The 27,682-nt window shown below is 51.3% G+C and overlaps 1 protein-coding gene across 1 annotated transcript in view; it reads left to right on the top strand.

Annotated features, from left to right (window-relative positions):
* The window catches only part of WDR7 (WD repeat domain 7), a 129,371-nt gene extending 107,896 nt beyond the window's left edge, over positions 1 to 21,475 (top strand). Inside the window, exons 27-29 of the mRNA XM_082496973.1 lie at positions 16,563 to 16,667; positions 18,742 to 18,946; positions 19,117 to 21,475. Of these exons, the coding sequence (XP_082353099.1) occupies positions 16,563 to 16,667; positions 18,742 to 18,945 (309 nt within the window). The 3' untranslated portion in view covers position 18,946; positions 19,117 to 21,475. The remainder of the gene's footprint in view (positions 1 to 16,562; positions 16,668 to 18,741; positions 18,947 to 19,116) is intronic.
* The last annotated feature ends 6,207 nt before the right edge of the window (positions 21,476 to 27,682 follow it).

A 27,682-nucleotide genomic window follows, 5' to 3' on the forward strand; every position in this document is an offset into this window, starting at 1 on the left:
AAATTGTAAATGGAGGGAGGCGATGAGTGGCAGCTCCCGGGGGGAAGGGGAGGGAGGGAAGCGAGAAAGGGTCTCTGCCATCATCAGGTCTGACCTCCGGCGTGGGGCAGGGCGCCCAAATCCACCATCACTGGGCAAGGGGCGTCTCCGGAACAGCGGCTCATCTTGATCTTAAGTTTTCCAGTAATGGAACATCTGCTAGAACCATCATAATTAGTTTCAGTAGTTAATAATTTTCATTATGAAAGCTATATTTTGGTTCTAGTTTGACTTTGCTTAATTTCAACTTCTGACCAGTAGGTCCTATGTTACATACAACTGTTAATTTGCGTAGGAAACTGTTAATTTACTTTCTGCAGCCGAGTGCCCTAGGCGTGGTCAGAGTGCCACCATCGTACTTGATAAACCAAAGAGTGAGGCTCCTCAGGATGCTCCCAAGGATCGTGCTCTTCGGGTTTTTCCTCCCCAGCCCCAAACCCCCTTGGTGTTCTCCTGGAGCTCCACCAGCAGCAGCTTTTGCACGGCTTTTGGGTTAGGACAGGCCCTTGTGGGACCCCAGGAGAAATGCACCAAGTCAGCAGTTTTTCTGTTTACAGCCGCATTCCAAACCACATCGATTAACCGATATTTAATCCGTCCAACAGCCAACCTGTTCATTATGCATCCTTTTCCTTTCCCACGGCAATGTGTAAGACTGCACCAAATACCTCTCAGGAGCCGCATGAGTTCTGAGTTCTCTCATCAGAGCCAGGCGTCTCAGTACGCTAGCCTGATACCACCTCTTTTCTATAAAACTACGTTGGTGACAATGTTTAGATTATGTTTATATAAACGCTTCATTAGCATCAAGTTCCTATGACCCATACCTTTCTTGGGGGGGGCTGCATCAGGTAGGGAAGCTTTTAATTATTCGGGTCTTTCTCTTTGCTCTTTAAGGTCCAACTTTGGTGTAACCAACGCCATGAGCTCGCTTCCTTCCCCTGGAACACCCGCGTTTTCTAACGACTGGTGGGAGTCCGTGTTAACGAGCTGTGAGCTCTTGGGCTGCTTCGCTCAAAGCTCCTACATGTGGCTATGATTATCAGTGCATGTTTTACTTGAGAATTTTTTTTTTTTATTTGGAAAAGCAAATGATTCTGTTGCAATTTATTCTTTTGTCTGAAGAGAAAATTGAGCAGTTTTAAGGCAGGTTCTGGAAGTATCTCGTAGTGGGTTTGAGTAGGTCTTTAATCTTGCATCTTGGTTCTGGTTTTGCCAGGAAATAGACTTTAATTATCATTTTAGTCTTCTGGTGTCTTCATGTGCCTCTTAGAGGTTGCGACTGAGACCTTGAAATGGGCTAAATGGTATAACAGGGATTCGGTGTAGGAAAGGGACCACAGATTCGGTGTTTTGACGATAACTTGCTGAATTGAAAGGCAAATACATTCTGAACTGGTGGTTGGTTTTACATCCGTTGTCATGGCCTGATAAGCCTGAGGAGTTAATGCCCAAGAGGTAAAAATATTAATTTTTTTTTAATTTTTTTTCCTGAGGCCAGGTGACTGGGTTTGGGCTGAGCTGCGATTCCGTGGAGGCAGACAGGGCGGCCGCCCGCCTTGCAGCTGAGGCGGACAAGAACTTCCCGCGGCCGCGGGGCTGCAGGGCCTCCGTGGTCAGAAGAATTCCCTGGGGAGCAGCCGCTGGGACTCGCTCCCGCCTACGGCAGCAGGGGGGCTGGCGTGTCCCATGGGGCGCGCTGGGGGGGACTGGGGGTTGGTGACCAGTTTCTCAGCGATAGCGCCGAAAGGTATTGCAGACCCCTTGGAATTTGTTGAAGCTTTATGAAGGCTTTCCAGCTGTCTAATCCAACCGCCGGGCGGGTTTTGTGTGACTGCTCAGCCTGACCAGCAGGGATCTGCCACCGCCGCCTTCAGCGCTGAGAAAGCTGGTCGGGGGGGGGGGGGGGGTGGGCTGGCGTCCTGTGGCGTCTTTTAAGGTAGTGAATATAAACACAGCCACGACTTTGTGCCTACACGTGGTTTGGCTGATGCCCTCTCTGTTTCCATGCTCTACGGAAACACTGCTCCAGCCCAGGAAATTAGAAATTTACATTCTTTGCAAAATTCCCTTTCTGCTTGTTCGTGTCACTTTTGACAAATTTCCTCCAATTTCTATTTCTAGAGAAACCGATGGATAACTGAAGGGAGAATGCATGGCTGAATCACCGCTCCGTTCTTCGCAGCGCGGTTGTAGTCAGGCTGCAGATTACTCCCGCTATGCTCAAAAATGAAAACCCGGTACAAAATGTTTACAGCCCCATTCTGTGCCTTGATTCTATTTTGAAAAGAAATTACCATAAGAAAAGGGCTGAATGAGAACAAGAGCTTTCGCAGAAGGGCTGCTACGCGATGCGCCTCATGCGTGTATGTTTTTATACTTTCTTTTTGCTTCCTTTATCTGTGCGATCTCATCTGGCTTTTATTCCGGACAGCAGAAAGCTGCCGACATTTCGATAGACAAATGCTCGCGGGCGCTGTCTCTCTCGTTCCTGTTGGTGGTTGTGCACGGGGTTGTCGGTTTGGGGCTGAGCTTTCACTGGCCCGCGCGTGGGTCTGCCTTCCGCCTGCGTGTAAACCCCCCGCGGAGGTCTGCGGTGGCTGTGCGCGGGCTGGCGGGCGCAGTGCCGGGGGGGTGTCTGATGGCACGAAGGTGCTCTCCGCGCCAGCCCAGCCATTCCCGCGGCGTTTTAAACGCGTGCAGAGCTGCCTTTAGCTGGGTCAGAGTTATCAAGTATTGCAAAGGTTAAGCTTTATCAGCTGCACAAAAAAAGGTTGAGGTTTCATCAAAAACTTCCATCCTCGCAACCTGTCGACCACAATTTGATGATGATTATTGATTATTTCACAGCCTTTCACTCACTCTGGCACTGCGGCCAGCCTTGATATACAGATAGGGCTGCAGTCCGGCTAAAATAAGACTCCATCTTGATAATGGACTGAGATGAGATACTGTTATTTGATAAAGATAATTGATGTTTCACAGTGAATTGGAAAACAGTTCTGAGTGCAGCGCGTCTGTGGCTGCTCCATCTGCAAATGTGGCCTTTGTTTACCCAAGCTGGCGGAAGACACGCCGTTAAACCGCTGGCCGCCCTGCGCCGCGCTGAGCGCACCGTGTCAGCACGGCCGGCAATTTGTAACCAAAAAGAAACCGCTTCCGCTGAGAAGCCTGATTTGTAATTTTGCAGTCGCAATGAAGCTTCTCTCCAACGTGTATGTAGCTTAGCGTGCTTCTGCTGAGACGCCCTGCAGAGCTGCTTTCTTCGCTTGGGAGGTACTTGATAATTTATTTCAGGTGAGCTGGTGCCCTAAAATCCTTCTTTTTTTTTTTTCCTTTTATATATCCGTACATGGCATTTAAATTAGGCAAAATGCTACTTGAAAAAGTTGAAATTTGTCAAGGGCAAATAAGGCACAGTGTGGGTCTAGATTTCTTGGCTCTCCTGAAGTTTTAGCTCGTTAATTTAGAACGCAACGCATGCTTACGGGCTCCCATCGACGCCTTTGTTGCCTACACATGTGCAGCCCCCGGTTTTGAATTGATTAAGGTATCACTCATTGCAAGTTCTCTTCGCCCAAGTTCTTTCAGTCCTATTATAACCTTTGTAACCCTCAATTAAGCAATAGGAGATGGCAGGGAGTGGGGTTATCATGAGCTAATGACACCCCAAGTGTGCTGCGTGGCGCAAGGTTCATCTGCGTGCTGCTAATCCTCCGGGGGAGTGATTATCTCATGATAAACGTGCCACATTGCAGCTCGGTGATGCCGCCGCAGTGTGCTCCTGCTGCTGCCGGCGTGCCTGAGCTACGCTTCCCATTCCAAACGTCATTTTTTTCCCATTGATTTTACAAACTGACAGTTTTGAGGTTTTCTGAAGTGACTTACATACCGTGCGAAGTCATGACCCAGGAGACACGCCGCTTTATTTTTTTTATTATTATTATTTTTAAAGAAATATAATTATTAAGAATGCGCTCACCAAAAAAGATGCATAGTCATCTTTGCTAGGCTGGAAGCCGTCTCAGCAGGTTGAATGCAACTAAGGGTTCATGTTACATTTAAAACAAATAATATTTTGCATGAGATTGTGAATTATCACCAACATGCAATTTAAATTCCTTTCTTTAGAGGTGCATTAATACAGAAAAAGAATGATAGTCTGCTACTTCTTTCCAAATCGAAGACTAAATCAGTGTTATCAGACTGTAGACCTATTTCAGGTAACTAGATTTTAGGATATATGATTGTTATTGGCCTTGGAGTGGTGGGAAAATGTTAATGTCTGAAAGTTGCTTAGTAATACTTTGCTCATCGGAGTCTCTAGCACTATTTTATAGCCAAAACAGATTTAGTGTTTATTATTCATTGATTATAATCGTGACAATCCCTAAGTGTCCTTTTTGGGGGGGCTCATCCTCGTTGTGCCGGTAAGCAGCGGGCGTTTCATGAGGCTGTGTAGGGTGTGTGCCCAGAGGATGCGGGAGGTGCGGCGGGAGCCTCGCCAGGAGCTCTTGGCTGGCTGTGCGGGAAGCCGCAAACTTGGGCTTGGTGGCATTATCTCTATTCCAAGTTATGGCAGGGAAATTCTTGCTGGGTAACAGAGTCCGGGCCAAAATCCCCCAATTAATCCATCCGTACAAGCTAACCGATAATTTTTCTTTTCCTTTAGAAATGTCTTTGGGTATATAATGAGAGACTGGCCCTGACAGAGTCACTAATCAAAGACTTTGGTTAAAGCCCGAGAGCTGCGGCTGTTGGGCTCCGCACCTTCGGGGCTGAAGCCTTTTTCCAAAAATGCATCTTCTCTTCTTCCCACCGAGAGGGCTCCAACTGCACAGGTCCATCAGTTTCATGGGGAAATACCAGTCTGCCTCCAGTACTGTTCTCATTTTTAGGGGATTTCTGGCTGTTGGCTTCAGCCTGGGCATTCTGCGGCTGCGCGAGCGTTCCTCTTGGCTGGTGGCTCCAGTGCTGGAAGCGTGGAGAATTCCCACTGCAGCCAGAAACTCTTCACCAGCATTGAGCTGTAGGTGACACAGGGTTGTATATGCGGCTGTGTATTTTGATGCGTAATTTATGAAAACTTTGTCTCCTGTAAAGAAACCTGCTGAAGCCCCTGTCACTGCCGTTACTGGTATGGCCACCTGTACACCCAGGGCTTCCCAGGGTCCGGCCACCAGCTGGGAGTTGTGGCCGGGTCCGTGTTCCCTGCGAGTGGAGAACGGCTTGGTGAAGGGCACAGAGAGAAGCACACAGCATAGTCAAGAAAACCGTAAAGTATTCTTTTTTTCACTGATTAAATGTTGGTTTTCATCATAAATATGTAGAACTGCGTTTCGTCGGGGTAGTTGTAACTGATTCTGAAGCGCGCGGTGCTGTGTCCGCCTGCTGCGCGCCTCTAGCGGGGTGCGGGGGGGCTCGGCGGGAGGAGAGAAGGTTGGGTCATCGCAGCAGTCTCTCCTTCTGGAGACGTTCTCCTCTGACCGCTCCCTTGGCTGGCGCTCGCCGCCCCCGGGGGGGTGTCCCTGGGGAGGGGGTGCCGGGCTGGGGGACCCCCGGCCCCCACCGTGGCAGCGCTGCCGGGAGCATCGCTCTGCTTCGCCTCTGCGGTGACGCGGAGATCAGCTTTTGTACAGGAAAACTCCGTCATTTCCACCAGAAGATTAAAGACAGGTCTGAGTTTTGGTTTGGTTTGTTTCAAAGCAAAAGATGCTTTTAAACGTTGGCTAGGATCAATACTGCTTGGTCCGGGGCACTTTATTTGGGCCAGAGCCGAATTAAAATCAGCGCTTCGGCACACAAAGCAGTAATTGAATTGCGCATGGGATTATTTTATTGCAGTACCGAGATGCCTTTGCAAATTTTTATTCTTATGTAAGGCAGAAAATGATTTCATGTTCTGTTTGGAGTGATTAGTTGCTGATGTCAGGTGGCTTAAGTTTGATTGCCGAATAAAAGGCACTGGTCTCAGATACTGCGTTTTAAAGGCAGGAAAAGAAGGATAGCTATCCTGCAATCTTGAAGCCGTAAGGGCATTTACTGACGCTGCCGCGCTGACAAGTTCAGATGAGGCAGGAAAACTTGTTAGTAGAAACACGCGTCCTCAAATTACAGATAAGAGATAATTACTGAGTATAACCTTTTCATTTTATAGGCCAAACTCCTTTCCTCTCTGGAGACGGGAAGGGGAGCCGCTGGGCTGCAGAGCGCATGCCGGCGTGCCATCCTCCGGGCACCGAGCGCGTGTGCACGTGCGTTTAGGGCAGTGTCCTTCTCTAAAACTGCCCGGTGGTGCAGCGGGCCGGGGTACCGGCAGCGCTTCGCTTCGGCGTGGGTTAGGATCTGGCTCCCATAAGCAGCAGCAAAGCTCACAAGGGAAATCCATAGGAACGCAATACAGGGCAGTAACGACGCGGCGCCGGCATGTGGGGCAGGAACCGGAGGGGACGTGCTTTGCTGCACCGGGACTTATCCATACTAATATTTTCATGTCCCCATTGGTACGGACGCAAGCTGTGCTCCTTGGTTCTATTTGCATTATGTTTGCAGCGCGAGACAGCCTCCCGGCAGGAGGAGGGCGGCGTGTGTGGGGCAGACCCCTTTTCCCTATCGGCCGCGGTAGCTTTACCCCGAGCTGATTTTTCTAAACGCGTCCAATGATACAGTTGAGGGATTTTATTCATTTTTACTGTAACAAGAAATGGTCTTATGCTGTCAGCAGCAAATCCCAGCTACATCAGGGATGCAGCAGCAAAGCAGCCGCTTTTTTCAAGTTTCTCAAATGTCTTTTAAACCCAGTGTTTAATTATGCCCAGTTGGTTAGCTGCTGGTAATTTAGCAGCATATTTTATGAGAGCAAGCTCTGCTGATGTGCTTCTACACGGGAGGCTGGGGGGGATTTAGCCAAGGTGCGAATTTACAGCACACTAACTCCTCCGCATTAACTCTCCACTTGGATGTTGTTGATCTGCACCAAATCTGCCTCTGTGCATGGCAGATAAATGTGCTTTGCACACATAAATGCACGCATTAAGCTACAAGCAACAGATGCGACCGGAGAGTGCTCGCGTGCAGCCCGGCGAGCGCGCTATAAATTCATCCTGTAACTGCGCTCCGCCTCGCCGGCCCCGGTGGGCAAAGCGGCGAGGCCTCGGGAACCACAGAATTTGCTTTTCAGGTCGTGCCTGATCAGCAGCGCCGGTTTGCTAAAACGCAGTTTTTTTCCTCTCTCTGTACTTTTTCCTAGTCGATTTGGAGAGGTTTAAAGGCGCTTGCCTGTTCTGCCTTCGCCCTTGGGGGCGGGACGGCGGGGGTGCGCCCCGCCAGGACGGAGAGCCCAAGCGCAGGAGTCGGGACTGCTCTGGCATAATCGAAGTTAGTAAAAATTAAATAAAAAATAGACTCAATGGCAGCTTGCTATGTAACTCTTATGCCTTAGCCGACAGTGTAATCCAGTCCGCTAAGGGTTTCCTTCTTTCTGAAGCGGTACGATTCGGCACACGCCAGTCAAATAGACCAGGAGAGGTTATTAGACGCGCTGCCCGCCTGGGAGGCCGCCGGCCCCGCTGGGTTCCAGCTCTGTTGCAGCCTGTGGCAGTGGTGTCCCTGCGAGCAGCGACAGATTTTAGACGGAGCTCTGTAAAGGAAATTGCGTTTCCATGTATCTAAAATTATATCTAATTGAGCTGTTGCTTCCTATTCAGGCACTGTTCCCCACACAAAGTGACCCTGACTCTTCTGTTTCCCCCTCTGTAAAAAGGGTTTTTCTTCAGGCGCCGCTAAAGCAGTTTCGGGAGTTGGGGGGGACCCATCCAGCTGGGGAGGACAATAAGGATTTTACTGGTCTTTTACTTTGTTCTTGCAACTTTTGTAGGAAATAATTTCTCAGCAATGCTATTTTTGTTGAAGAGGGAATCCCTGGATTCCCCCCCGCGGATCTGGCAGCGTTTCGCCCGGTGAGTTGTTGTCGGTCACCTCTGTGTGTAAGAGCTGTCGTCCTAAAGGACTGTCGCTTCCTTTAAAGAACAGCTGAGACAAGAGCATCTGCAAATACCTTTTAAAAACAAAGTGTAAGTCTAATGTTAACTCTCAACTTGTAACTTGCGAAATTGCATTTGATTTATATGCCATATTTTAAGTAGAAATGGAGCACCAATATGCATTAAATGGTGACGGTCGAGTCTGGGTTTCTCCCTGTAGGGAGGTGGGTGGCACAGTGTGCTGGGGGAGCACGTGGGGGTCTAGCCAGTGTTCCCAGTTAGGTAAGGTGGGTCTCGAAAGAAGCATACATTAGTCAAATAATTTTTTTTAAAAAAGTGAAGAAGCTGCTCTGTTTTTCAAATGCAACGACCTTGCATCGCCAAGTGTAAACCGTCGTACGCAAACTGCTTGTAAGGAAGATATAAACTTGTAAGAAAATGTTCTCCAAAAATTTTGAAATCGAGGACTGGGATTTCCGAGTTGATGCTTGTGACCCTTGGACGAGGATGCGAGCGGTCACTGTGGAAAGAACCGGCAGCAGCAGGGGGGAGTTCTGCAGCAGGTGACCGTTTGCCCCAGAACCGCAAAAGATCTGGGAATAGGGCTGGTGCTGATGGGAAAATTGGAGTGAGAAGCGGGGAAAATCAGAAGGCTGGCTTCAAAACTGACAGCGGAGTTGCTTTCCCAGCGTCCGCAGGGCAGAAGACACTTCTAGAAGGATAATTAAGTCCCCAAACCCCACCGTCCTGGTGGGAAGCACTGATCTCGTTAGCTTTTCCTCCGCCGTCAGAGTTGCCGAACGCTTTTCTTTAAAGTCTCGGGTCACTTGGGAATTACGGATTCGTGTGTTTTGCAAGTGCATTAAAGGCTCTGAAGTCAGAGGTTAAAAATACTCCGGTGCTCCAAATATGACTGTGACATTGTTCTAACTAGTTTTCTTTAAAACTTGGGTGAGTAAAGCTGGAGCTGCCAGGGCAGAGCTGCATCTCACAGAACTGTTTGAGGCTGAGCGCTTCTGGCTGTGCCAGAAATCCCATCGCTCTCACGGTTTCAGCTGTGCTGACACCGCTTAGAAGGAATGCTAGCCGAAGGGTACCGCAGCAAAATGCGCTTCGGCTGGAAAGAGTGGGAGACTCGCGGGAACACTGTGCCTGGCTGCGGGTCTCCCGGCTGCCGCTTGAATAGGAGGGGAGAAAAACGGGGGCTGCTGCTGCCACCACATCTAGCTCGTGGCCGGAGGAGTTTCGGAGGTTGGAAATGCTTTGTGCTCCGGCCGCTACGTGCTCCCATTATCAACTGTCAAGTAGAAGCCGGCATACGTGGGCAGGTGAAAAGCAGATTTTTGATCAGTTTAACTCTTGTTATGAAGCAGTATTTCCCTAACAATAAGTACACAGGGAGAGGGGGTGTTCCATGTATTTTCGTCTCCTGTTAACTCATCGTAGGGCAGAATTTCATTCTTGGTCTACTTAGGATTTTTAATAACTTTTTCTTTCAATAGGGATTGATCATTTTTTTTTTTTTTTTTTTTTTTTTTAATGAAAATTACAAGTTTTGAAGTCCAGTATCCGTAAGAGAGCACCTTCTGGTGCTGTGAGCCATACGGGGTTATTGAGGTCACCATTTATTTCTTTACCCAATTTTCTTATGTTAAAAAAAAAAAGACTCTGTTCTGGGAACTCGGTTGTTTCAGTTCAGTTCACAGATAAGAGTTGTATCAAACTTATGTGTTTGCCAGGAAAATAACGCCACCTATCCTATCTGCTCCTGAAATCTGTTTTAACCATACTTATTTTCACTCTCACTTTTTAAAATGGCAAATCGTGTGGGCAGGATCCGTTGTCGCGCTCTGTCCGTGCCCGTGGTGGTGTGCTCTCCCGTGGCTGAGCGGCGGCGCTGGCTGGGGGGTGCTCGGAGCCCTGCGCCGCCGCCGCGGGAGTGGGACGGCTGCGGGGACAGCGCTGCTGCGTGTTCTGTGCCAGGGTCGGGGTACCGGTGGCCTCCACGGGCTTCCTTCCTCATGCCGAAGGTATGAAAAAGAGTAAGTCTTCTTGCCTTTGGGTAGTCGCTAATTGAACTCGCTTTGTTGCCTTTAGAATCAGAGACCCCTTAGAAAGTTCCTCGTGCTCCGTCCGACCAGCGTGCTCCTACCCGTGCCCCCTCCTTGCGGCGCTCTGCTGGGATGCAGCCTCGCGTCAGCCTTCCACCACGCTGCTTGGCTTGATCTCCCTTACGCCGCTTTAATTTTGCCTTTCTAACGATTTACACAGCTCTTCCCATTAAGGATACGATTTGCATGTTGATAGTTGGTTAGATGGAGTCCGTGTAATAAATGGTAAGTCTGGTCCGGGTTGGGATTTTTTGGAGAGCGTTCAATGTCTCTTCTCCCTGTAAAGTGCTCTCTGCCGCTGGGATATCGCCCAAACTCCATCACTGCTGCTGAACGTCGGCCTTGAGGGATTTGTGGTTCAAGATCTAAAGCTTTGTAGGGCTTCCCAGCAGCGAGCGTGTGCGGATCCAGAGACCCGCTGTTTGTCCAGAATGAACTCTTGGCTAGATTCTTATCTATATTTTGTACTTTTTTTTTTTTTTTTTTACACAAACTGGTTGCAGTTGTTATTATACCCCTTTTAATAGTGATTTAAATTAATTTTTATATACCTCACCAAATACTATTTAAAAATATGGAAAAAATATTAAGCACTTTCTTCTTCCGTTTTGATTGGTAGGAATATCCTAATCATACTCAGAATTCATATTTTAAATTATTTTCTTAGAAGTTAAAGCATAAAGCTTAGCCTATGAGCTGTTGAAACTTCTTTTAAAACAGTAATTGTCGAGGAGGTATGGACCTCAACAGCAGTACCAGGTTGTCTAGCACGTACTCGGGCAGCTATTCTGAGGTTACATTACAGTGTGATGAACCTTTAAAGAAAGTACGGTGGCATTAGTTTCACAGAGGAAGAGGTCACTGCTGATATTGTGGAGAGACAGGTTTAGATGTTGGGGGGGCAATTAATCGCCCTGCGGACTTCGGTGGTCCGCGTGAACATCTTGACCTGGCAGGTCCGCTCCTGAAGCGCACGCGTGCGGGTGGGCACGCTCCCGCAGATCCACGCGCACACGTTTACTCCAGCGCTGGTTTGGGGGAAGAGAAGGTCAGTTCTGGGCTCTCCTGCACAGCGTCAGGAAGTGGTTCGGGGCGGGAGCCGTAGATTTGGGGACGGTTTTGAACCATCCCGTAGCACTCGGGCGGCTGCAGCTGCCGGCTCGTCTTTTCTGGATGAAGTTTGGTGGAGAAAGAAGCCGCCTCATTTTCTGGCTGTCATTTGCCCAGGAAGGAAGAGCAAATTGTAATGAGGGACTTGCAGCAGGAGCACCCCTAACACCCGAGAGGCTGATGCGGACTGACAGCCCGCCTGCCGCTCCAGTCAGAAATGTGTTTTTATACGCGGCCGTTCAGGGGCACTTTCCGCTCCCGTTGAATGCCGCCTGTCCCACCGCGCACGGCACATGCGAACCCTGAGTAATCGTAATGCCTGATGCTAAACTGTGCTACTGTAAGGTTAAAAATGAAGTTATACATTTTATTAAGTTAAAAAATGTAATACGTGCGCTTTGACTTTATCTTGATACGATTGAGAAGCCACTCGAAGGCCAGGAAGACAATTAATGTAAAGATGCAAATATACTCTTTTTTTCTCAGTACAGTCCTGAAATTTTTACTGCGATTGTTAGTATTCCTGGAACTAACGTAGAAATTAAATTATTAAAGGTACTGAAACTGTTTTAAGTTAATAGTATTTTAGATATTTCCGCTAAATTGCTTGGAAAGCAGAGATTTCTTTTTTAAAGCGCTCATAAAAAACTCTGAGGAATCTTGAAAGAATTTACTTGTGGTATGAAAAACGAGATCGTATTTCGGGTGTCTTTTCAGGTGAAGCCGTTCAGTTCTGTATAACATTGTTTTTACAAAAGCCCAAGGCTGAGGATGCCCTGCCCCTGCCTGTCCCCTCGCCGTGGCCGGGGGACGCCTGGCCCGGGCGCGCGTGGTCGCGCCGGCCGGCCCCTGCAGACCCAGCGCTGTAGGGCCCAGAAGCCTCCGGCCCGCGAGTGGGAGAGGCACAGCTGTACGGCTGCTGCTGGGAGCGAAAGGTCAGGAAGGGAATGGCAAACGGGGGCTCCGGCCCTCTGCTGAGAACCCCCAGTACCCCCTCCATCGTAGGTACCAATCCCGAGCGCATATATTGTGAAATAAGTAAACTTGTCACACGGAAGTGTGATGTGAAGAACCAGGTAGCGAAAGAAGACAGATGCGCAGGAGCCCAGGAAGGAGTGCTGCTGCAAACAGAGATAAGATTCACGGGCTCCGAAGGAAAAAGAAAAATGGGTCCTGGGCACAGTACATCGCGGCCTGACGAAGGTGCTGTTAATCTCCCTGTGCCTGAAGTGAGAGCAGCCGAGCAGGCACCGCGGGGGATTGTCGTAACCTTTGCGGCAGCCGTCATAAGCGTTTATTTTTATACATTCACTTCATAGGTCTGCCATTTTTATCGTTATCTCAAAGGCTGATATTTATTCCTCTGCATAGTTTGGGCTCTCTATGCGTTCTGCAGGGGTTTTTGCACCCTATGTTAGCGTTAAAATCCAACTTGTAATTTTTAACTGGGGAAAAAAAAGGCAAACTTTTGTTTGCGTGATGTGGAATCACTCGGTGCACACCACTGCCGGGGGACCTGAGAGAGGTATATGCATGTCAGTACAGCACTACTAACCTCATTTTTCTCTGTGGCTCATTTCTAAGAATGACTGATCTGTCAGACCTAGCTCGATTTGCTAAGATCTGTTCTAAAAGTGCATTATTTTTATTTGGTTGGGGGGGGGAGTAGAGGGAGAGTTACTTTTTTTGGTAGTTCCATCAACACCAGTGATTTTCAATTTAACATTTCAGTCGTTCATGTCTCTTATTAAGCTTTGCCTCTAGCATAATGAGCTTTAGATTTGTGATTTACTTATGTTCCTGTATAAAGTCGCATTGGTGCCCGCTTTGGAGAGCGCTTCCAGGCGGCGGCTGTGGCAGGCTGTGGCTGCTCATGTGCCCGTGCGCTCCCGGCCGGCGGCTCCCCACTGCGCCGCGCACGAGTCACAGAATCGCCGCCTCCTTCATTCTCCGATAGCCGTTCCTCACCCAGCAATGGTTTGTATCCCACGCAAAAGCTGGAGCTGATATTTTCCTACTGCTCCGCGCTGAAAGCGGGCACGTGGTTTTAAGGGTGTTGTGGCAATCCGCTGCGCTGGCGCGTCTCTCCCGCGTGGGTACTGGAAGGGCAGCGCTGCTGGGGATGCCGTAGGCGTGCTGCTTCCCACCAAGGGAATTTTTCATCTCACTTCAGTTAAGGTACCCCTAGAGACTGGGGATATAAATATCTAATAATAAAGGTGGTAAAGTATTAGTATGTCTCTCTAGCAGTACCTAAGTTGCTTTATCAATTTAAAGTATGCATTTCAGCATATTTATGAAAATAAAATTGCTGTGGTGATACAGTGATTATTTTTTATGTCACCTTTAACAGAATATTGCAGTTCAATGTGGAGTTTACCAAATATTGGACTTAGAATTAGGTTGTCATAGCTTCAGTATATCATGTGTTACAGGACGGCGACGGTGGCAGGTGCAGAAGTCAAATAGTCTCCCAGGAGCATCCTCCCATTAAAAACCAATTGCTCGGGCAGAGGGAAGCTGCACACAGCTGCACTTTGTCCCACCGTCTCTGCTGTACACAATTAAGACTGTTGCCAAAGCAGTGTCACGCAGATCTCTGCATACTTTTCGCTGTGGGTGAATGCCACTGCCTCGCAGCTGAGAAACTGCCATCCCCGGGAGCCAGCGCGTGCTGCGCGTTCGCTGGTGACACGTTTGTGCTGTAACCCCTTAGCGCAGCCCTCAGCGCCGCGGCAAGCCGCTGCCAGCCCGGGCACAAAGGTGTGGGTGCAAGCAGAATGTTTTGAAGGAGCAGCGGGTATTTTTCTTACGCTTACTCATCCGCCTCGGAAAGACGGGAGGAGCATTGCAAAGCACGTGTTTAGATAGCGCACTAAAAAATAAATCTTGGCTTGAAAGGATTAGCATCAATTAGGGAAGCACTTCCTTTAAATAACAAAGCAGATTAATTCCCTTAAGGATTGTACTTATTGGAACACATTTTCAGTAGTAAAAAGAGCAACAAGTGTGCTAGTACTATTGATTTTCTACCTTTGTATTACCAAAACATATTTTATTGACAAGTATTACTTGCTTGTTAAGTGCTAAAGAGTTTGATGGGTCTAAACATCGGATCGTCTAATTAATTGCCCTTTCAAGCTTCCATCCCAGGCTGCGGTGATTACATTAAAGAGAGAGGTTTGGGGTTCTGCTGGAGTTCCCTCGCCTTTCACATGATAAACAAGAAACGAATATATTAATGGGTTCTTAATATGTAAGACTAATTTTAGATGCAGTGTACCAATATATGTAGGTCTTCATCTTTTAACATCCCAGGAGTACAGGAGCACTACTTCTATTTTTGCAGCCTAATTTTATGCAGTGAATATTGCAAACTCTTTTTTTCCACACGGTTAAGCTCTGCCGGCTTCACTTTGGCCCAGAGCCTCTTAATGCAGAAAGAGCGGCTATTACGTATTTTCAAAGAAATACTTTGTGGGCTTCCTGTGCCAGTGCCGGTGCCCGTCCTGGGGCCGCATCCCTGGGGACCGCGCTTCCCCGCGGGATGGAGATGCGCTTGGCCTGACGGCTGCGGGAGAGGCTCCCGGGGCTGCGCCGGTGGGCTGTAGGGTGGGGGGGCAGGCGAGCCATCGGGGTTTGCCCGGTGTAAGATCTCCAAAGTGTTAGAGAACGCGAGACAAACGGGTCTCAGTCTTGTGTAAAGCATCCGCGTATGGTGCGGTGGTTAAACTGTAACCTCGCGTAACCAGTAAATGAAATCTTAACGGTGACTCTGGCCATGGGATAAGTGAGTCATTTTTCACAGTGTTTCTGGCGTATGTGCTTACATTGTTGGCTATTGTGAAAAGCGGGTATTTACCGCCGGTGAGAGCACAGCTGGCAGCGCGGCGTGTCAGGCGCAGGAGGTGCGATCGCTGAGTTCCACAAGCGAGCGGCGGCACAGCCGAGGTGGGCCCGGCACTGTGCGGCAGGGTGTGCTGCAGGGGGTGAGGGTAGCGGGGAATGTAACGTTAAATATCGTCAAAGATCGTCTGGAGGTGGGAGTCCATTACTTGGCCTTGGAAAATTTTTTTGCTAGCAAAAGATGTGCCTGGCGAACGTGCGGTGCTCTTCTGTGCCTCGAGGATGCACCGCCCTGAGGAGCACGTGGGTCAAACTATAGTTCAAGCTGTAATCAGAGAAAATACTGGGAACCCTCCAGTTGTGTTATTTCTGGTAAAAAACCAAACAAACAAACAAACAAAAAAACAAACAAAAAAACCCCAAACAAACCAACCAACCTTAGGCTTCATCTACAATCTAAGGTTTGAACTTCTGATTACGTTTATTATGGCAGTAGTCCAAAGGGTGTTAGTTGCACGCTCGTGGCTGAACCAGGCTTGGGCGTCAGGCGCTCCCTTGCTGGGTGGGCAGGCGCAGCGCCGCGGGGCGGCTCTGCCGCCTTTGTTTGCCAGGGCACTGCCGCTCCCTGTGCCTGCCGGGCGTTCTGGGTAGCGACACGTACCCGGGTCCTTGGTGCCGTGATGGAAATGTATTTCGGTGCTTTGCTGGAGCAGAGAGGACCGTTTCAGTGAAAGGGTTGTGTGGGCACGCAGAGGTGCGGCTGTAAAGGGCGAGCGCGTAGGGCTGCGGGGGGATGGGATTCTGCAGTCCATCCTCTGCCTCTTGGGGAGGCTTTTGCAAAAATGGGATTACGCTCCTGTGCCGTTGGAATGGAGTTTGTGCTGCCTGGCCAGCTGCGGGCTCCCAGACATCCAGTTTACAGCCGCCTTTGCGGGGTGTAAGTATCAGATTCTTTTAAAAATTCCCGTTAAAGGCTCATTTATGTTCATATACCTGACAAATTACTTTGGTTTAAAAACTGGATTTGGCAGGGAACGTGTTCATGCGATGATTTAATTCCGTTTTATTGGCTAAGCAGCTATTAGAACGCTTAAAAGAAATCGTCGTGGTATCTAATACTGAGCGCGTGTGCTTAAATCCCACCTGATGAGACGTTCAGTGGTGTGCTTTCATATTTCGGGTTGTCCAGAGGCATTTTAGTGCCCTGAGGAAAGGGCACTCTCTGTGCTGAGCGCATGTCCCCGTGTGTGACACAGCCGGAGTTACGCTTCGTGCCGTTCCTTCAGGGGCGCGGGAGCAGCACGTGCCCCCATCCCGTCCTCCCCAACCGTCGGGAACCAGCCCTGCAAAAGGGCTTTGCTCCTCTAGAAGTTTACATACTCGTGCATTTGTGTTCACTTAAAAGTCTGTTCAGCATCATTGTGGTGATGGATAATGAATCTTCTACGTTCCTGTTCTCTCCCCCTCCTGCCAGACTATCCACGGCCATAAAGGACCGATAACGGCAGTGGCTTTCGCCCCCGACGGCCGGTACCTCGCCACCTACTCCAATTCCGACAGCCACCTCTGCTTCTGGCAGGTAAGGGTGCCTCACCGTCCGTCTGTCTGCACACACAACGTTAATGAGCTCGTGTTTGGGACTTTGGTTTAACGTAGTTCAGCAGTAAACATAAGGAAATAGTGACAGTGTTATCCACAGAAGTTAGGGCGGGAGCTGAAACCTCAACACAGGGTTTTGTCATTCACCGATCAGTTCCGACAGAGAACGAGCTTTGTGAACATTGCTCCTTCTCATGGTTTTTTGAAGCCTGATGTAAAACTGAGGACAAACACTGGCTGCCGGAACCGCGGTGCCTGTGCCCCTCTGCCCAGCTCTGCCCCAGGCCCCCGTGTGCTGGGCTGTGCCGCGCCGCGGTGTCCTCCCCTTCCCTGGTCGTACTGAGAGCAGGAAAGCTGAGATACCAGTGGGATAAAGAGGGTCTGAAACAGAAAGAGAAACGGAGAAACGGGCTGCTGTTTTGGGAATCGTCTAGAGGTTTATTTTCTTTAACATATGAGCAGTCTTGTCTTTGTAATCTCGAGTGGGTAGGAATACTTCTGGCAGTTGTAGGCTGCTGCCTGCGTTCCCCAAGCAGGACTTTTCTCCTTCCTTCAAATGGCTTTAGACTTAAAAAATTGTTATTTGGAAGCAACTGGTCTGATCAAGCAACGTGCGTTATCAAAATCATTGAGTCTTACAGTAATGAGACAATGACACAGAACTCGATGTGCCCGTAAGTACCAGTTACGCTCTTTAACACACTTCCCCAGTTTTCTGTGCCGTTCAGTAGTTCTACGGGTGCCTTAAAAAAAATACTAAATTATTATCCATCACTATATTGTGTGCTTTCTGATCTTCATCCATCAGTTACGTTTATTCAATTTTAAGTGCTCGGGGAAGATCTGGAAAGCAATCAGACCAGATCTTTTAGAATTGGCAGGGGAAAAAAAAGCCAAGCACAAGTTAAATCGTCGTCTGCCACGCTCCTCCAGGTGCATAAATGTGCACGTTAAAGTGGCTTTTACACAAAGAGTTAAATATACCTACACATTTAGTTTTAAAATGTGACCTCGTGCACTAGTGATTTTTCCCTTCTGTGTTCTATTTGGCACTATTATTAATGCAGGAAAATCAGTAACATTAGTCATCTTAAAAGGGTTATTACTCAAGATGATTTAAATTGTGAAAATGTCAGTGGTGCTTGCATGCTCCCTGCTAGAGATGCCGTGATTTACACTCTCTGACACCGCTCTGCTGCCGAGAAGAGCCAGGAAAAAGTAATGGCTTGTACTTTGTACTGATCAGAATTCAGGACGTGGCATCAGCAATAACACGCCTTAAATGTCCCAGGGTTTGCCAAGGTTTCATGGGGCACGTCTCAGGGATGCAGCCGGCCGCCGGCTGATGGAAATCCTGGGGTTGCGATGCGTGAGGATGGAAAGGTTTTCGAGAGTGAAGCAGCGTTTCAGAAAGCGTAGGATTTTGTGTGTCTCGGTGGGTTAGATCAGAGAGTCTCGTACTTAAAACCGTGGAGCTAGACAAGGTGCATGAGCAATAATTGGCCTGCTTTCCGAGGAGCGTAACTCAACAGATGGCGCCTGAATGGCCTCTTCATCCACCAGACAATGCAAAAGCTCTCGCTCTTGGGTTTTTCTGTTTGTACCTATCACGACGGCTGCTCTTTATTCTGCAGATCTTCGGTTCTAGTGGGTTTTTTATTTTAGTTTGATATTCTAGCATAAATATAATCTTACATTTCACTTTTTTCCTTACATTCCAAATGCGTACGCTTATGCTTAGCGTGCCTTTATAAATTGCCTGCGAAGAGCACGGGAAGATATGCCCGCCAAACCCATCGGGTCTTCCATCGCGCACCGTTGGGTGTCGTGGCCATAAAACACTACCCACAGCACCCAGTGCACTGCTGCCCTTCCGTTAACCGGCGTTGCTTGGTCCGACGCTGACACAACTTTAACGTAGCCCGGTTTGAGGCAGCGCTGGTCCCGGGGATGGCGGGTGCTGAAGTCTGGGAGGAGGTGCGGGCGCGTGTGGCGGGGGGGACGCTCCCCAGCAGCCCTCGGGCAGGGTGGCTCACCCGCGGGTGTCTCCGCAGATGAACACCTCTCTCCTGGGGAGCATCGGCATGCTGAACTCCGCGCCCCAGCTCCGCTGCATCAAAACCTACCAGGTGCCCCCCGTGCAGCCCGCCTCGCCGGGCTCCCACAACGCCCTCAGGCTGGCGCGGCTCATCTGGACCTCCAACCGAAACGTCATCCTCATGGCTCACGACGGCAAGGAGCATCGCTTTATGGTCTAGGGTAAATCCCCCACGCTAGAAACCCATTTCAGTTTCAAAGTTCCGTGTAATTCTCCCTCTCCCTGCCCCCTCCTCGCAGCCGTGCCCACGCCGGCGCGCGCAGAGGGCCGGTGGGCTCCTGCCCGGCTCTGCGGGGCGCCCGCGCTGACACCGGCTGGTTTTTCCTTGCAGCGGGGAGGCGGCAGGCGGCGGCGCTGGGGAACGTGCTCCTGGCGTGGTGCAGCGGAAGCGGGGGATCGGTAACACTGCGATGGCTCTCCTCGGCCAGACCCGCGGCGGCGGGGAGCCCGGCGGGCTCTGCAGGCGGGCTGGACCCGGCCCCCTCCTCGCGGGATGCTGAGCGTGCGCAGCAGCCCTCATTAAACACGGTTGTCCTTTGGAGGCTCTGGCGGATTCGCGGTGTTTGCCAAAAAGGCTCGTGTTGACATGGACTTTCTCCTTGTGACCACTGAACGATGGCGGGTGGCGCGTGGTAGCGCTGCGCGCTGGGGGTCTTAGTGAGGGCTCGCTGCCGCGGGCTGGGGAGGGATCGAGCTGCGGGGGGATGGCCTGTGTTCTGATCCGCAGGGGAAGTTTCCTCGTACCGAGTCTCGGTTTTCAAGTGAGTGGGAAGTGCTGCCGTGCCCGGTCACTGTTGGCTGTAGTCTGGAAGAAAGAGTAATAGTCCACATGTAAATAAAAAAAAAAATTCTCTTGAAGATGGAATAGCAAACTTGAAAAACGGAGTATTTATATATAAAGGTGTTTTTTGCTACCAATGCAGGTATTTATTTAAAAAAAAAAAAAAAAAAGACAAAAAGCTTTTTCTTGCAAAAGCCGCTCCCATTTGTGCCGGGCCGTGCGGGGCAGCACAGCCCGCCCTGCCGCCCTGCGCCCCTGCGCTGCTCTCACTGCCGCCCCTCCCGCGGCGGCTCCACCGGGGCCCGGAGGGGAAGGACACCGGCCCCGGGGGGAGGCGGCACAAACGGCATCGGTGGGGAGCAATTGTGGCAGGAAAAGTGATGACGAGCGGGTAGAAGGTAAGTTATTTGAATGGACAGATTGAAACATTTTCTTCAGTAGGAATATTCCTGTGTAACATCAGCTGTGACTGTGTTTCCCTCTTCTTACATATCTAATTTTGTGAAATATTTAATAGTGTGAAAGTATGCTGGTTTATGCTCACAGTAAAGAAAAAAAAAATCTATAAAATACTATTTTATTTAAACATATTGATGTATATGTTTGTATAGCTTTTTCTTTGCCGTTTTTGTCTGAAAAGCTCGCAGAAGTAAGAAAGCCGTCTTTACATAATAAAGTATAAAAATGGTACTTAGAGAATCTCCCCTTCCCCAAAAAGGAATAAATGAATTTTAAAAGTGGCTTCTAAATGTAAAAAGCATTGATTTATTTTTTTTTTTTAGGTGGTCTGTGTAGTATACTGTACATGGAAGTGAGATTTACAGTCCACAAGCTACATATCTGTTTGCTGTTTAACAATAATTTAAAAAACTACTGAGAAGCAAGAAATTAAGACCATTAGGAATGTTTAACACAAACTGCCGTGAAGTTTAATCTTTTCTCTGGCGGGAATGTAGTGTATAGTGGAGAACTCTGTAGTAGAATAATATCAGGGTCTTTTCTAAGTGAACTACTGCAACATGCATGTATATTGTGTTTATACAGATATGTATGTAACCTCGGAGATTAAACATAAAATAAATTTTAAAAAAATCTCAAAAAGAGGAGAGGTACCCGAGGCTTTCCATCCGTAGAACCAAATGCTGTCATGTGCAGCGTGGGCTTACGAGGAGAGCGCGGTGGTGCCCTGTAAGTGTTGTCCCAGCGGTGTGGCAGCACCCTGTGCCTGAGGGTACCGGGGACATCCCGTATATACCTGTGTTTACTCTGAAAACCGCCTGCGGCCCCGTGGGAATGTGGACCGTGCCCCTGCAGTGATTTCCTTTGTGGTATAGTGCACAAACATCTTGAATTATATATACATTGAAATGTTTGTTTTAAGCTGGAAGCGTAATGGGTTTCCTCAGATGCGGAGGAGAGCTGGTGATTTTCCTCCCAGTCCCGAGAAGGGGTTCCCGCAGCCGGGGCCGGAGCGCCAGTAAGTAGCGAGAGATTGGTTTGCTGGGGAGTCGCTGGCCCCGGCGCGGCTCGGGCCGGTCCAGGGCCGGCGGGTCCCCGGCTGAGATCCCGTCCCCGGTCCGATCCAGCCCTCGGCTGCGGGGACTCCTGAGCCCGTCCCGAGCTGCTGCCCGGCCCCGCTCGCTCAGCGCTGCGGCGACACGTGTGTTGTCATCCCCCCGTGTGCTTTTAGTGCTCTGTTGATTTGTGAGTACCGTGTTCGGACTTGTCCTTGTAAACGTAGAGACGTATGTGGCTTCGTTGGCAGTTTACAAGCAAAAGATGACATGATGAGACACCTCTATGAAAATGTTGTGATGATGGAAGTCGCCGCGTATGGTGAATGGTTCGAGTGTGCTTCTCCGGCAACTTCTTAACAAATCCCCTCCCCGACCTCTCTATGTATTGAACTTCCCGGTGTAAATATGCTTGTGAAATAAAACGGAATTGTACTGAAGAGTCTTGGTGTCGTGGCATCAGCCTGGTGGGGTGTAAATGATCGGCTGCTGCTGATTTGGGGGCCCTTAGTCTGAGGTCTTTTCACTAGATAGAAACTTTCTTCTTCTCATTTGAAAATGGGCGCGAATGAGAGCAGAGCGAGTCCCCATCTGAGCAGGCGGGGGGGGGCACGGTGAAGGGACTTCAGCCCATGTTAGAAATGGCGAAGGTGGGGGGGTGCTGAGGATAAAGTTCTCTTAACTCCCAAAACAACGTATCCGAACCAAACACGGGGATATTCCTCCGGAAGGTGCCCAGCACTGACGGGCGCCAGGCCACGCTCTGTCCTCCTCCTCTGGCTCGCCTCCCCCCAGAGCAAGGACTGGGAATAAATCAAACGCTGAGGTTTTCCAGAGGCGCAGGATAGGGTTGCTAAACGTATTTTGGGTTGGAATTTGCGAGATACCTTATTTTTAAAGTGGGGGCTGCGTGTGGCTGCAGAGGCAGCCCAGCGCCGGGGGCTTGCGGAGGGGCCGGGGGCGGCCGCCGCTGTGTCAGACACAACCTCATCGGCCTCCAGAGGGAGAAAGCCCCAAAGGCGCGGTGCGAATCCTGGGTTTGCGAGGTGCGGGAGTGCCTTACAACAGCGGTGTTCCCCTATAGGCAGAGCGGGGCGGGCGGCGGGCAGGACGCAGCCAGCGCCGGGCGAAGCCTCACCTCTCCCCTCTCGGCTGGCGGGCAGCGCTGAGCCTGGAAAAATCAATACTCGGGAGCCAGGAGGGAAATATTTCCAACCTCTAACTAGAGAATGTATTTTGACAAGGCCAAGATAATCCAAGCTGCACAGGAGAAAGAGAAAAGAAGACTCATTTTTAAAGCTTGACACTTCAAGGTGTTTTTGTGCGATGGTTTAGAGAGAGCATCGATACGTACAAATACCAAAGGTCAAAAAGAAAAGCCAGAAGAATTTCAAAAATTAGATGCGCTGGTTTTGCTGTTTACTTCGCAAAATATAAAGCGTTTGAGTTGTGTAGAGCTGTGGTCGAATGTGGCGAGCTCAGTGTTCCCTGCCGTCTCCTCCTTTAGTCGAAATGAGAATATACGAAAGCCTCGATTATACCTTAAGCAATTTACCTATGAAAAGTATGTGCCTATTTCCTGCTATACATCTGCGTTCAAGGACGTTAATTGGTTTTGATTCGGCATGATTGCATTTTGATGCAAAAAGATCAATAGTTTTTTCATTTATGTGGCATCATTTTTTGATAATTGAATATCTGGCTGTGTGCTTGGGTACGACACGGAGTGCTCCGAAGCCCTTCGGGGCCCTTCTTCCACTCGGCGACCGCGGTGTCCCTGGCACTGAGCACCTGCCATTTCCGCGGGATGAGTTCGGGCTGTCGGTGCTGCCCGTGCTGCCGGCGTCCCTGCAGCATTCCCGCGTTCCTGTGGCGCTGCCGGCGTTCCTGCGGTGCGGTGCGTTGTGGGGGCCATGGTGAGCCACGGGGCGCTCAGGTGGTCCCCAGCCCGGCGCTGCCCTTGTGGCACCGACCCGGTCCCGGCTGCGAGCCCGGCAGGGCGCGGGCAAGCGCAGCGGTGGAGGAGGTTGCCCTCCTTGGCGTAAGGCTGGGCATGGCCTTCCCCGTCACAAAAGCACGGCTTTGGCCAGGAGGTGTAAAGTCACATCAAGGCTAATTTTGTGCGGGGAGCGCGTTGCAGAGTAGCGTGTGTGATCAGGACGTTGCACTGGATTCATTTAATGCTGCTCTGAGTAACAAAACTGCCCTGAAGTGTCGCATGAAGCCCAGCAGCGTCTGGCATAACCTTGGGAGGAGGAGGAGGGACGTCATGCCCGCCCCGCGGCTGGAACCATGAAGGACCGACCGGGACGTTCATGGCAGCAGGGAGGAGTGTGCGGCCAAAGGTAAGGAGGGGCAGAATCGGCCCTGTTGGGCACCGCAGCCGGAGGAGGTGTAGCATCGGGGATGGGTTGGGACATTGTTAGGGATGGCGCGGCCGGACCGGCCTTCAGAAGGTGTGCGGGGGCCAGAGGGAGAGAGGGATGGACGGATGGACGGACAGACGGCTCCTGGCACAGAGGAGCAGAGGCAGAGGAAGGGGCAGATGAGATCAAATGGGAAGGTGCTCCCTTCCCCGGCTTGAAAGAGCATGCATTAAGGCTGAGGGAAAGGAGCCAACCTGAGAGAAGGTGATGGAGATACGGAGCGATGGACTTGTGCATTATTCATTGCGTATGCGCGATTGTCTCCCAACTGTCACACAATATTCTGCCTGAACTGATGCAATGGAGATTGGCTGTCTGCTAATTGGCATTATTGGGAGTAAGATACTGGAAATGAGAGATCATTTGAGATTTATAGGAAAAAAAAATCTAGAAAAATTATATTGGGCACTTCAAATCTGCTGCTCACAGTTGTATAAAGCATGAGGGAGAGCTCCCCCGCGTTCCCGCGTCACGGCTCCTCGGCCGGGGGCTGGCGGGGGCCGCGCTGGGCCGCGAAGGGGCTCTGCCGGCGCCGTGCCCGTGCCTCTGGCCCAGAGGAGCCGCGTCCTGTCGGCAGCTCTGCCGACCGCAGCAGGAGCCGGGTCGCGTGGGAAGCGTGTGTGTGTTTGGCGGATGTCTTCCTCAAAGTATGTCAGTCGTGCCTAAACCCAAAGCAGTTTGAAAACGCAGAGCACTGAGGTCAGTGCAAACTCCATCAAATGTATTGATCAAAGATTTTTTCCGAAGAGCGTAATGTTGCAGTCGTGCGCGGTGTGTGTCTTGCCGACCATCAGCACTCCGTGCAGCTGACTCAGAAATCCACCCTCGCACATCGCGCTCCCCCCCGCCTGGCGGGGAGGGCGGCTGCGACCGCTCCTGCTGCCCGGCGGAATTCCCCGCACGTGCTTTGCAGGTTCCCGGCACGGGCTCACCGTGGGATGCGAGGTCCACCCTGCGCTCCCATTCCCCCCCCGCCGGGCAGACTCCCGCTTCGAGCAGCGCCACCCCCCTGTCCCGGGAGCAAGGCGGCCCTCCCCACGGAGCGGGACACGGCCGCGGAACCCGCCGGCGCTCGGGACGCTCCTCGCTCCCGGACGTGTCCCTTCAGGTGCAGGCGGGGAAAGTGCTCAGAATATGAACTCTTTGCGAGGGGGCTGGATTCGGTTTCAAATAGTCATTTTTGTAGCCAAAGTACTCTCTCACCTTGACGAGTCGTATGCAAGGCAAGAAGCGTAACTGGAAGACTTTAACAGGCTTAGCAGTAGCTTACGTATGTAAAAGCAGAAATTGGAGAGGACCCAAAGGCGTTTTGTTCTCTGGATGCTGCAGGAATGTCCACCAGCAGCCAATGCGCAGAAGAACCCAAAGTGGAATATAGCTTCTGAACGTCACCTCGCAAGCTCCAGAAGCTCGGCGAGTTACTCCTCCCTGTGGAGAAGCGAGTTCCCGGCTGGCTGCGGCCCTCATGTCTCTCCGTCCCGCGCCAATGCCGGGGGGGCACGAGCAGGGAAAAGGTTCCTCTTCCTCCCTGTTCCCTCTCCTGGAGAGGCAGCAAAGGTGACGGCAGCTTTGCCCTCTTGGGAACGTGGGAGGTTTGGGGATCTCGGGGAGCACAGGACAAAGCGAGCAGGGCTGTCGCAGGTATCCAGCCCCCAGTGCAGCTCAAGGGTCTGCAAAACTGTGCCTTGGTGGGACCCGTGGGACGTCGGCTCTGTAGGAAACTGAAGAGCATCCCGGTGTGTGAGTCAAACCCCTCGGACGGTCCGTCCTGTGTCTTTGCGCAGGGGTGGGAGGAGAGCGCATCGCATGACGTCTTTGCCACTGTGGTCTGGTGCCCCCGTCCCCGGCCGTAGCGCGCGGTGAGGGAAGGCAGAAGGTCCCGGGTGCCCGGCGCGGGGCAGGGACAGCGCTCCACGGGGCTTCCAGGGACCCGAGGAGAAAGGAAAACAGGGGTTGCTGCTGTTCTCCCAGCAAGCGCTCCGCACCGCGCCCGGCTTTTAGCAAACACCGAAACTTTTCCAGCGATAATACTTTTGCCCGAACAAAAAAATATCAGTAAAAATCTGCATCAGAGCCTTCAGTGTGATAAATTGACACTTGATGGCAATAGTTGCCTGGAGTGCTCTTTGAACAGGAGGGCTCCTGGGGAACTTCCCTCTATCTCTGATGTCTGAAAATTAAAAATTAATCCTGTATGAAAAATTAAAAGGTGAAACTTTCTGCTGCAGCAGCATAGCTTTTTGAATGTTGATTCTGTTTTTAAAATGAAGGCTGAATGACATCTACGGGAAGATCGCTGTTGGTTGTTACATTTAGAATATATGATTTTAATTGATTTTTGTAAATTGGAAACCTATTTGCGAAGGACTGGAGTAGCTTAAAATGGGGGGGGTTATGTGTGGGTGTAGAGATTTATTTACTGAAGTAACTTTAAACAGGCATTTACTCACTCCTGTAGAGCTACTCCCAATTTAAAATACAGTAAAAGAAAACCGATGGTTTTGTCATAAATATGATGATGGAGTCTTCACATCTTGCAAGTTTAAACTTGATTTAAAAAAAAAAAAAAAGGCAAACCAGCACTTTCTGACACCAAGGAGTGCCTCCTGCCCCGCGCTGCTCAGGCACGGGTCCTCGCGCGCTGTGTTGGCAGTGTCACCGCTCAGTGCCACCCTCTGGTGACCGGTGCCGTGGGAAAGCCAGGGGGTCCCGGTGCCTCGGTAGGGCGCTGACTGCCAGCGCACCCGAGGTCCCCTTCGAGAACCCACTTGGGACCCGACGCGATGTTATGGCATTTACATCTTCGATAACTCAGAGATTTCTGACTTTATTTTTTCTGTTACTCTCCAACAGACCCTGATCTTCACCTTGGTGTAGGAGCCGGCTCGAGGAGGAGGAAGGCAAGAGGCAGGGGGACGGGGGGCGGGATGAACCCCGAGAGCCGACCTCTGTGTGAGCGGGAACCGAGCACTCGGAGAAGGACGGCAAAGCGCGTGTGGCGGAGCGGGAGCCCTCGGAGCGGCACCAGACGCTGCGGGGCCAAACCCAAATCCCAGTGCGATCTGCCGAGCCGCCCGGAGCCGTCTCCCCGGGCCGGAGGAGCCGTGTTTTCAAACCTGGGTAATGGGTTTTTTATGAGAGCGGACCGCTGGGCCTCCTGTTCGCTCTGCCAAAAAAACTCAGGGCCAGGCAAAGCCATCTCAGCAAACCGTCGCTTCTCTGGAAAAGGCGGTTCGGCGCAGCCGGGTTATTCGGCAGCCCAGGTGACGCTGGCAAAGGGCGCTCACCACCCACACCGAAGGCAGAGGCACCCCCGGGGGTGCCGGAGGGGGGGGTGTTGTGTCCCCGGGCTGGGGAGGGGGCGCGATGCTCTGGGCTGAGGCTGGTGCTGGGAGACGGAAGCCCTCAGCCTCCTCCTAATTTGGGGGGACGCCTGGGCTGCAGGTCCCATGCAGCAAGGTGGGAATGGAGCTGAGCGGGCACTCACGCCTTCCCTGCGGCTGGAACATCGTCAGGAGGAGAGGCAGAGGTGCCCTCTCGAGGAAGCCCTCTCGCCCAGCGCTCGCTCTGAGATACAAGGCGGTTTGTCCTCGTCCCCCCCAGGGGCAGTGGGGGTCCGAGCCTGGGTTTCACGTTCAGGTGAGCTTTCTGGCCGGCACGCGGCGGTGAAGGAAGGGAGGGGGGGAAGGAGGTGGCCGCGGGGGAGCTGAAGCCCCAGCGCAGGCTGCCCTGGCAGGCGGTGCTCTCTCCATCCCTGGAGATGCTCCAAACCCGACGGGACATGGCCCCGGGTGGCCGCCTGTGCCTTCTGCGGGGGCCACGCTGGGCGGCCCCGGGCGCTGGGTTCTGGGGCGGGTGGCTCCGGGGCGGCAGGGACTGGGGAAAGGGTCCCTGGTGGCGCCCGGGGAGCCGGGATGGGCAAGGCAAAGGCAAACTGTAGGAGGGGACGAGACGGCTTTTGGGCAAGGACGTGCTCTGCTCTCGGGTGATTGCCTGGGGACGGCGACTGGAGAGAAGCCCTCGCTCGTGTGCCGTGCGTGTGTAAACGTGCGGTGGCTGCACACCGTGAGAGCGGGCAGGCGAAGGCAGCGAGAGGGACAGAGCTCCGCGTGAGCCCGGGCAGTGTCCGGCACGGAGGGGCGAGCTGCAGCGTGGATCTCAAGGTGACGGTCACCT

This window comes from Vanellus vanellus, assembly GCF_965231255.1.
Source record: "Vanellus vanellus genome assembly, chromosome: Z".
Classification (NCBI taxonomy): domain Eukaryota; kingdom Metazoa; phylum Chordata; class Aves; order Charadriiformes; family Charadriidae; genus Vanellus; species Vanellus vanellus.